Source organism: Colletotrichum siamense (genome assembly GCF_013390195.1).
Source record: "Colletotrichum siamense strain Cg363 chromosome Unknown KSG_Cg363_contig01, whole genome shotgun sequence".
In the NCBI taxonomy this organism is placed as follows: Eukaryota; Fungi; Ascomycota; class Sordariomycetes; order Glomerellales; family Glomerellaceae; genus Colletotrichum; species Colletotrichum siamense.
The window spans coordinates 1,173,193-1,185,164 of NW_023501014.1; the positions used below are offsets into that span (position 1 = coordinate 1,173,193).

At 29.0% G+C, this 11,972-nt stretch overlaps 1 protein-coding gene across 1 annotated transcript; it reads right to left on the minus strand.

Annotated features, from left to right (window-relative positions):
- Positions 1-9,714: 9,714 nt before the first annotated feature.
- dtxS1 (Nonribosomal peptide synthetase dtxS1) lies at positions 9,715-11,391 on the minus strand (the record flags this gene model as incomplete). Its single annotated transcript, XM_036632148.1, has 1 exon — positions 9,715-11,391. The coding sequence occupies one exon, from the start codon at positions 11,389-11,391 to the stop codon at positions 9,715-9,717; it is 1,677 nt and encodes a 558-aa protein (XP_036501070.1).
- Between the last annotated feature and the right edge of the window lie 581 nt (positions 11,392-11,972).

Consider the following 11,972-nt stretch of genomic DNA (forward strand, 5'->3'; position numbering starts at 1 on the left):
CTTCCCCATCATCTTCCGGAAGAACCCCGGAGCTGCTATCTCTCCCACAACTGGCGGAAATAGTAAGAATACTTCCAGAATACACTTCCCCCATTCGAGAAGCCTCTCTTTGCCATTCGTCAGGGTCGTCTTGGATGATGCATAGAGAATCTATCCACAGAAAAGGAATTCCGAGGGATTGCGTAATCCTGATGGCATCTCGAAACGTCTTTGGGAGCATTTCTTCCGGTACTTCTTCTCCAAAGGCTTCCACCGTCTCTCTAGTAGTTTTGAGAGGACCCGTTGCTCCCGGCGACCCCCAAGAATGGCTTAATGTAGCGTACCGTACACTTTCGTCTTCCTCGTCCAAGCTGTTGGTGTTCACAAGACGTAGAACTTGACTTGCTCTGAGATCGAGGAGTCTCGATGGCAAGATTCCTTTTTTAGGCTGACAGTTACGATGCCCCTCAGCGTCTTTCTCGCAGGTCTCAAACCAGTCTTTTGCGCAACAAATGCGGTCTTCTGCTACTGTGAGATGCGGCGTGGTTCGGCCGAGGGTCCAGAAGTGTGGATGACGGTAATCTTTCATGGTCTCATCAGCTTTGTACCCCCCGGGCAGATGGACATCAGCCATCAGATCTGAAGTACCGGGATGCTCAGCTTTATCTTCGACAGACACGCCGATGGAGCCAACCTTTTCGAAAGTTCTCCCATGGTTTGGGTCGTCCACCATAACGGTAATGTTTGCCCAGAAAGCTTGACTCAAACTTGTTCGCACCCCATCATTTGACAACTTGAAGGAAATTGAGAGACAGGAGCCTGATAGGTCAATACGAAATCGCTCTTCGCAGTAGACGAGCGCCGGCTTCACGAAGAGACCCCAAAGCTGTTTGCAGCAACGGCAGGTCTTTCCTGACTCGGCCAATCCCCAAGTATCTGTCTGCCACTTTTCGTCGCGAGACTCGATGGCATTTCCACTGATCACGTGGCTGACTATACTCAGACACCGATCGCAAGGCACTCCGCGCCGTTCCAGCATGATATCTGACTGGGTAGATTCCACTTGAAGGTCGCACTAAGATGCCAGCGATTGAAATGAGCGAGCGAGACAACTTTTCGACTGACAGAAGATCAGTCTTGATAGTTCCAGGTTAGATGATGATGAAAAAAGTCTGCGTAATCTCACGCGATGTGCGATTGAGATTTAGGCAGCAATTGCGAACGTGACCAATTACGGCCATCCAACGTGTCTTGGCAGCATCTCCAAGGGAGAGCGCCCGATACGGCCTGCACCGGAATCTAATACATACCGTTTTCAAGAACGACAGAGTTAGAGACAATTAAGTTCGGGTCTCGTTCTTATTATACATATCGATCATGCACGTGGACAAGTGAGACTTTGCTAAGACCTAGGGCTATTAGTCACGACTCGACCAAGTAACAGTTTATTGTGAAAGTGTTGCGATGCCCTTAATCTAAGCCGCAGCCTCACTACCTATCACATAACGTGTAGTATTACGTAAGCTGCATGTGTAGATATTAATCTGTAATATAGACTACCTTTCTAAATAGTTACTCTTATAATATATTTTTATTCCTAATAACCTATATACTTATAACTTATAAGAGTTATAAACTTAGCTTTATTAATAATTTAGATCACCTCTCTATTATAAGTTATATATAAAAAACTTATTTTTAACTTTTTATTAATTCCTTTATTATCTTTATTTATTATATCTTCTACTAATAATAAAATTCCCTTTATAAGAGATATTCTTATATTAAGAAGTAATTAGTTTATATAATATACTTATTTTAAGTTCTATATATATTTAAGAAGCTTTTAAGACTATATTAACTTAGATATAGATAATTATATTAACTTTTTATAAATAACTATAGTTCTAAAGATCTTTAAGTTTATTACTAAATATTAAACCTTTTTAAATATAAAATACTAAGAAGAATATAATAAATAAGTAAAATAATATTTAGAAGAGGCTAAATATCTAATAGAAGTTACTAAAAATATATTAAAGAATGTTTATCTAATTATAGAGATTTTAAAAAGTAAAGAAGATATAAATATTATTCTTAATAAAATAAAAGGATTATCTTTCTTCTTAAAATCTCTATAAACTCCTTAAACTACTATTTATAAAAATATTAAGTTAGAGTATAATATAGTAATTAAGGATTATATAATAAGCTCTTTAGATTAATAAACCTTTTTAATATATTATTTTAACCTCTAGATATAAGTTAATAAAATAGTTTTAAACCTTATTCTAATTAATATTAAATTAGCTATCCTAAATAATAAAACTTAGTTAGAAGTAACTCTATAAGCTTTTATATATAAAATTAAGAGATAGTTTATACTTATTATATTTATAGTTATTAATATAGTTTAAAAGAATTATTTCTATTTATTTAAAAAAGCTAATTTTAATATTAACTTTTTTATATAATATATAAAGTAGTATTATTATTATATAGAAATAAAGAGACTTAATATTCTAAAGATTTAAAGAGAACTTATATTATAAACTTTTTTTAAAGTAGTTAGATATTAACTTACTTTAGATTAAACTTATATTAAGCTTATATAGCTTATTATAAATATTAGTTTAAGGTTTTTAATATATACTTTAGAGTAATATAAGATTATTTTTTTAACTTTAACTTATAAATATTTACTTATTAAGGGATTTTAGAGATTAAATATATTTTTTATTATTTTAAGAGGGAGGTTTAATAACTTCTCTAATATATATCTTAATAGCTACTTATATAGAGAAAAGTATTTCTAAACCTTTAAAATATATAAATATTTAGAATATATTTATAAGAGGTCTTATAAGTTTTAATAAATCTCTATAGATAATAATAAAGCTTAGGAAATTCTTTTTAGACTTAATTAAAGTAAGTAGATAAATATTAAAGCTATAATTATATATAAAAAATAGATCTTAACTTAAATAAATAATACTAATTATAAAAGAAGTAGCTTATATAGTAGAAAAAGCTAATAATATAGAAACTATAATAGAAGAAGTAGTTAGAATAATAGATCTAATTAAGGGTTAAATATTAGAGTTCTATCTAATATTATAGTTATATTAATTATTCTAAAAAACCTTCTTAAAGTAATTATACTAAAGATATATTTATTTAATATATCTACTTTATTATATATCTTCTTATATAATATAATTTATAATAACTATAATGCTATATATTTAGTTAATAATAAATTATTATTATTAAATAACTTCTATATAAAGTTTAGTTTAGAAAATATTATAGAAGTAAGTATAACTTAGATCTTAGTTTTAAACTAAGGAACTTATATTCTTAAAAGGATCTTTAAAAGCTAAGATAGATAAGTATTAAGTAATCTTATACTTAAAGATATTACTTATATTAAAGGTTTTTATATTAATATTATATCTAAAAGCTATTTTAATATATAGAAGATTTAGTTTTATAAGTTTAACTATACTTTATATATAGGAAACTTTATTTAAAGTATAGTTATTACTATATTAATTTAAAAATATAATTTAATCTTCTTTAAATATAAACCTCTTTCTTTATACTTTCTTAAAAATATACTAATAAGTTTTATATATATTATTATTATAACTTAGCTAATAAAAGCCTCTTATAGATAAAATATATATAACTACTATAGAGATTAATTAGATAATATATATTTATAGTATCTTTATTTTAGCTATTTAAGCTTTAAAGTTTTTAAATATATAATTAAAAACGTTTAGGGGGTAAAGATATATAGCTTAATATAGATATAATATAAAATATATATTAGAGCTTATATAAAGAAAGTTATATTATATTTAAAATTAGAAAATAAAGTAATTTATTTATATTATTATATTTTCTAAGATATCTTCTATTATTTTTTTAAAGTAATCTTAAAAGCTTTTTATATTCTAATTATTAAGGATAAATATTTAAGTAAACTATAAAGTTTCTTTCTAATATACTATTTATTTAAAGAAGTTTTTATAATATTTTTCTATTTTAAATAATAAGTTAGAAAGTAATATAGATTAGTAATTTATATTATATACTAAGATAATAAAATAGCTATAATTATTATTAATAATAATATATATTATTAATACTAAATAAAAAATAATAGAATTATACTTAAGATATTCTTAATAGATATAAAGGAGCTAGTTAGTAGTTTAGAATATATTAGCTAAAAAGTAATCTTAAGAAGTATTAAGATATAAAAAGAGGCTAATTTACTTCTAAAGATATAGATAGAATTAATTTTTATAAAGATTTATCTTTTTAACTAATTTTTATAATAAAAAACTAATTAAAAGTTACTAAATTAAGTTAAAGAAGAATAATATACTTAATATTTCTATTAGTAAGCTTTTTCTTATATATTTATAATTAAGAGAGACTTTTAGCTATATTAAAGATAGATATATATATATAGTTATTATATATACTTACTTAAAAAAAAATAAGAAAAAAAATAAAAAAGAATATATTATAAAGTATATCTATAAGGATATTTTAAATACTTAGTTAGATATATTAATAATATATATAATTTATATAAGATCTAAGTATTTATACTTAAGAGAGTAATTATAATATATAATATATAGTTTAATAAGTTAAAGTTCTATTTAAAAGAGGATAAATATATAATAATACTAGCTAAAATTATATATTATATTATTAAAGAGGAATTAGAACTTAAGTTATTTTTAAACTTAATATTTAAGCTTTTAAATATATAGGAATAAGCTAATAATATAGTAGAAAATACTCTTAAGGAGTAAGAAACCTTAATTATATAGTTATAAGATATTATAATATATAAAGAGATTTAAAAAGAGGCTCTAAAAGGTCTCTTTACTCTTAAATATACTTTAAGACCTTAAGTTATAATTAAAAGCTAAAAAGGGGAAGCTAATATACTAAATATATCTAATAATAACTTTTATAAATAAACTAAAGAAGTTATAGATATTTTAGAGGGAGATAATAATACTTATATTACTTTTAATAAAAGTTAAAGTAAAGATAGTAAACCTTAAGTTTAACTTAGAATATTAATATTAAATATAGATAATAAGAGAATAATATTAGTATTTTTTAAAGATTTTTCTAAATTAAAAAATAAGATATTTAGAGTTATAAACTAAATATTTAAAGTAAAAAGTTTAAAAAAAGCTCTAAAAAAAGCTTATAATTAGAAAGATTATAGAAAAATAAACTAATTAAACTAATAAAATTAATAGCTTCTAAAGTAATTTAGAGACTTTATTTTATTTATTAATAATATTTTAAGAATTTATTCTAATATAAATAATAAGAGAAATAAATTAGAATAGCTATTCTCTAAGATTAAATATTAAGAAAAGGTTATTTTAATTAAAAATTAATATATTTAAGAAGCTTTTTTTATAATATTTATACTTAATATAAGAAAAGTAATAAAAAAAGGTTTTTCTAAATATATAATATTTTATTTATATATATAAAGTTATATTAAAAGTTAGAAATAAAAATATAAAGATAAAGATTTAGAGTAAGATATTTATATATCTAAACTTTAATTACCTCTTTAAAGCTAAAAAGAACTTCTAATACTTCTAAAATATTTATAGAAATACTTTATAGAAATAATAAAATTTAAAATTAAGAAATTATAAAAAAAAGGGATATAGTGAGAAATTAATTAATAATCTATATAATTAAAACCTTTATTCTTAAAATAAGTATTTATATATAAGGTTAATATAAATAGTAATTTAAAATATTTTAAAGCTAAAATCTATATATAAAGAGACCTCTAAAAAAAGAGTACCTTAGAAAATATATATATAATAACTCTTATTATAAAAATATTTTATATTATAATAGCTTTAGTTATTTAGTTTAATTTTAAAGTATAATAATTTAATATAGATAATACTTTTCTAAATATAGAGAGGGATTTAAATAGATCTTTAATTTATTACTAATTTTTAAAAAGTTTTAAATATAAAAAAAAGTATATAAAACTTAATAAAGTTTTATATAGTTTTAAAGATATACCCCTCTTTTAATATAAATATTTCTTAATAACTCTAAAGAAACTAAGATTTATTTTAAACTTAGAAGAGGTATATCTCTTTTAAGATCTTAAATATTAAGTCTTAGTTTTATTCTATATAGATAATATATTTATTTTATATTATTAAAATTACTCCTCTAAAATAAAATAAATTATTAATAAGCTAAAAATAGAATATAAACTTAAGAATTAAAGTATTATTAAGTATTATTTTAAAATCTAAATAGTTAGAGATTATATAGTTTAAAAGGTCTATTTAATATATAACTTATATATTAAAAAAGTTACTAAATATTTTAATTTTTAAAAAGGAATATATTTTATAACTTTATTACTCTTTAGAGAATTTAAGAAGAATAAAGAATAAGCTTCTCTTATATATATAAAAAAGTATTAAAAGAAAGTTAATTCTATATTTTATTTAGTAATAATAATATATCTAAATATAGTTTTTATAGTTATATATTTCTTATAGTTTTTTATAAATTTTTTATTAATTTATATAGTAGTAGTTAACTAAACGATCTAATACCTCTATATAATATATTTCTTTACTTTTTATTTTAGAGATATAGAAAGTATATAAGCTCTCTAAATTATAAGTAATACTTTATTTATTAATAATAAAGAAATATAGAGATTAGCTTAAAGATATATTATATTCCTCTTTAGAAATATAATATATTAAAAAGCTATATATTAAAATATTATTATAATATCTATAATAGAAGTAAAGTTTCTAAGTTTTAAGAATACTATAAAAGAAGTAATAATACTTAAAAGACTTTTCTATAATATAGTATTAAATATAAGAAAAAATATCTAAAAGATTAACTATAATAATTAATAGATAATTTAATTTATAGTTAGTAATAGAGAATATATTATAATATATCTCTACTATATAGATATTTAGAATATATAGTTATAATAAAAGTTCTAAAAAAGTAGTTTTAATATAGTTTATATACCTATAAATTTAATACTTACTAATAGACTTATAAAGAACCTTTTTAAAAGTAAGTTTAAGTATTTTTATATACTACTAAACTTACTAAATATATATATATTTATTATAAAAGATATAAAGTAAGAATAATAAGAAATAAAGTAGTATAGTAGCTAGAAAGTTTATATTTAGCTTTATAGTTAAGAAGCTTAATTTAGCTTATAAAAGCTTAAAAATAAGTCTAAAATACTTAAAAATAAATATTATCTTAAGCTAAAGTTTTAAATATATATAGAAACTTTTTAAACTTAATAATAAAGCTTAACCTTAATAAATATAAGAGGTAATAATAAATATATCTAACTAGCTTTATTAATATTAAGCTAAAGTAGTTATAAGAAGTCTATTAGCTATAATAAAGCTAAAAAAGACTCTCTATTTATTATTAAGTAAAGAGAAGATAGTAGAAGTAATATTAAGGGTAGTAAGTATAATAAGAGGGGTAATAAGTATAATAAGTATAATAAGAGCTAGAAAAAGAGTAAGTATAAAAGTAGAAGTAGTTAGGAGTATAAAAGTAAGTATAATAAGGGTAGAGGTTTTAATAATACTACTTTAAATAAAAGTAAAAGTATACTAGATATTAGCTCTCTAGTAATTAAGATCTTATATTTAAAATTAGTAAAAAATTAAAAAACGCTTCTAAAATATAAAAAACACCCCTAAAATTAAGAAATATTTCTAAAAAAATATTATATTTATAGCTTAACCTATAGAGTTAAACTTTATAACTTCCTAAAAGTAATAAATAAAAAGTATTATAATAAATACTAAAAAGATATAAAAATAACTATAAGAGGTAGAGGTATATAAAATATATTAATTCTTTTTATATTACTTTATATTAGAAGTACTAATAAGAATAAATATAAAATTATAATAGTAACTTTAAATCTTACCTATAAAAGTAAACCTAAAATACTCCTTATAAGGGACTTTATAGTAGAGAGATCTTTAGAAAGCTATTCTAAATAATTAGTATAATACTTCTAATACTTAAAACTACTCTAAATAGTATATATATAGGGAGTTAAACTTACCTTTATCCTTAACTTTTTTAATAATAAGATAAAAGAAGTAAGGGGAGAGAAATATAGAGAAGCTAAAAAGTATAATAAACTCCTTATTATTATTATTATTATTAGAGATAGAAAGAAGGCTATTAGTAGTAATAATAGCTTTTTTATATTTATATACTTTATATATATAAGTAGTAGCTTTTTTTTTATTAATAAGTATTATAAATTCTAATTTATAAAATAATTAATAAAGGTTCTAATAATTATATTAAATAATCTAATAATTATTATAATAGTATATAAGTATTATAATAGGTAATTTAGGATTTTTAAAAACTTATTTTTATAAATTATAAGTAGTTTAAAGAAAAAAAATTTAATTATAAAAAGGTATAAAAGGTTTTATTTACTTCTACTACTTATACTTAATAGCTTATACTAACTATATTTAGAAATTTTATTAATTTTAAGTATATTTATAACTTATTTTAATAACTAAATAACCTTATTAAGTATTTTTATATTTTATAAATATAACTATAAATACTAATTTTATTTATCTATTTATTTTATTACTTTAAAAGCTATTTTTATATATTTTATATAATAAATTTAAATAAGTTTTAAGTATATAGTAGTAAAGAATAGGTTTTTTAGCTATTTATAACGTCTAAGGGGGTATATTATAATATTTTTAATCTAAGCTATAGCTTCACTACTTATTATATAACGTATAATATTATATAAGCTATGTGTATGGATATTAGCTTATAATATAGACTACCTTTCTAAATAGTTACTCCTATAATATACCTTTATTCCTAATGACCTGCGCGCCCATAACTCGCAAGAGAAAGTCTACATGAGCACAGGAAATTTTGAATGTGGTTTCCAAGAGTTTTTGAATTTTAGGTGAGAAGGCTAGTAGAAAACAATGAAACCAAATGCCAATCTTTCTTCCCTTCTAACTGCTTCTTCGCAGTTTGCCGCCTGGAGGCGCACGCAAACAAAGTCCAACTTTTTGCGTTAGCTACTAAAGTTCACAGCTGTAAAACACTCAAAAGAATACAAGCTCAGGGCTGGCATAATTTCAATGGTGCTGATGGACTCTGAGTCTCCAAAATTAATCTAGTCAGCAAGCGATTGCTGAGGCGCCGTATACTATTACGGTTATATGACGCCCAGTTCCGGCAAGAATGCAAAAAACACCAAAGTATTCTGGCTTCCATGATAATGCGCAGTGATTATCAAAGTACGAACGTCGACATTGTATTTTGCTAAACACTGATCACATTCCAACACTGAGGGCAACAGACTCATTTGAAATATTAGCAACTAGATTCCTTGAACCACGAGCCTTGGCTCAGCAGCCAATGCTACTCAGCCCGTCTGTCCGTCGTGCGGACGAGAAAATGACGGTCGGCAACGGTCAGCAACGGTCAGCGGACCAATGCTAGACGACTCCATCACTGGTAGATACCGACAGATACCTGTATATTTACCCAGTAACCCGAGACTTGGACGAGAGATAGTTGGACCAAATGGTCCTGGAAAAACCAGAAGCAGCTGCCCTTTCATGGGCCATTCTACTAAATTGCCCTTTCCGACAGCGCCTGGCGGTCCACTTTGCCATCCAAAGTACTTGGCAAAGCGCTCAGGATGACTATATCCTCGGGCACTGACTCCATCGGAAGCTGATCTTCCAGCGTTTCGAAAAGCTGTCGTTGGATCGTCTGCCTGGCCTGCTGCTGAAGTGGCTGGTTGCTGAAGGCGCTAGGCTCTCGACCCGAATGGTCCGTCGGGAACCGCCACAGAGCTTTGCCCCCACCACGACCACTCCCAGCTACGGTATCGGATGGCTGCTGTTCACGGTAGAAGATGGCGTCAAGGCCACCACGCTGCGAGAACTGCCTCGCCCAGCTAGTTTCGACTTGGTAGCCTGCTTCTCGGGCGATGTTTGCCAGGTCCAAGGCCGAGAGCGAGGGGCACTCTTGGCTGCGTTGGCGGACAGACGCGAGCCACGCAGAATCGTTACCCGCGTCTTCTTCTTGCCCTTTTCCGTCCGCGAGCGCGTCGAGACAGTGCCGTTCAAAGGCAGTCTTGCTGTAGGGAATGTTGCTGACAGCCATGATATCTGGGCTTTCGGTGGCTAGGCGATTGGAGAGGGTTGCGCGGTCCAGTCCGTGAGCCACGAAGTCGATCCATTCGTCATCCGCAACTTCCCCAATGTCGCTGGCAAGTTGCTGCTGCTGCTGATCTTTTCCGCTCTGTTTGCTTTTACTCGCAATGTACAAAACCGCAGCGTAGCGATAGCAGCTCAACTCGTTGGTGGCCTTCATCTTTTTCGGGATGATGCAGACATGCTCAATGAGGCCTGGAAACCGGCCAGGCAGGCTGGTGAAGAACGCCGGGTCAACCATGAATTCAATCTCGGCTTGCTCCAGCTCCGAGATCTTTTCGCGAAGAGCGCCCTTGCTTGTCTTCCCGCCCGTGGCATGAAGTGCCTTGGTGACCAGAAATTCCTTCTGAAGAGCAAACGATCGGATATCCCCAAACACAACTGTCTGAACGGAGCCGAATTTCAGGATGCCCTCAACCACCTCCAGCAGGTAGGCCTGGCTAGGGAAGTACTGGGCAACCGAGTTGATGACGACCAAGTCGGGGAAGGGTGACCCTAGCAGATGAAAGTCCGTTGCCGTACCTTCGTATACATGCACCCTGTCCGCAAGTTCAGGGATCGATTGAGCCGTCGCAGAGACAAAGTCGACGGCCCTGCGGGACGGCTCGATTCCATGATAGGAACGAATATGGCGGGCGAGACTGAAGAGAATCATGCCGGAGCCGGTCCCGAGTTCAACAATGCTGACCGGGCCTTCGCGAATGCCGTGCGTGACCATCATATCAATGGTATCGTCCAGCCACTCGTTCATGTCGGTTTTGTCCAGCAAGCTGCCATCGTAGGCCGAGATCCAGCCGGTGAAGTCGCGTCCGATAGTTTCCCGCCGCGCTTCGTCGTCGATAGTGGCGTAGACGCGCCGGTCAAAGACCGACTCCCACAGCTGCACCTGCTCCGCTTCGAACTCGTCGCCGGACTGGCCAAGGGTTCGGATCTGGTTCTCGAGGGCTTGGTCGTGCAGCGTCACAAAGCCCACGAGCATATTCTCCCCGTAGTTTTGTACAGATAACACGGCCGCGTCTTTGACAGACTCATGACTGCGCAAGACCTGCTCGATGGCATGAATGTCTTCAGCTTCCAGGGTGTCCATAATTTCCAACAAGGGGTACGGTAAGTAACAGGTGACGAGAGGTGTGCTGTTCTTTGCCACAGAAAATGATGGAGTAAGGTGACCGCAAGCAAGCCTTCCTTTGATGTTTTCTAATCTGATGTTGAGATTCTTGTAACCGTAATTATGCCAAACACCTCGAAAATCCGTTTGTGACATGTTCTGGCCTTGCCCCCATGGATGTTTCTATGGGTCTGGTGTTCCACGTCACATTTTGATGCATGTCAGCAAGATAGGTGCCGAGTCACATTGAAACCCTGCGTATTCGTACACCGTTCGCATCATTTTTCTTCTAACGTTTTTCATATGTTCGTATAGGTAGCAGGTTCCCGCCTGCGGGCACACCTTGTTTGCATTTGTGGCTCTGTTACGGATACATGGTGTGGACTCACCTTCTGCAGTCCCCGGAACCCATGTCGGGTGCGCCATCTTCGACCCCGACTGCAACGTTGTTTTGATCTTTTGTTCAGAAATCAGGCGGTCTCCATACTAGCCGACCTCCGAAAGTTCCTGGTTTCAAGGCATCTATGACCAGGTTGTATGCCCCATATTATCGGAATTCT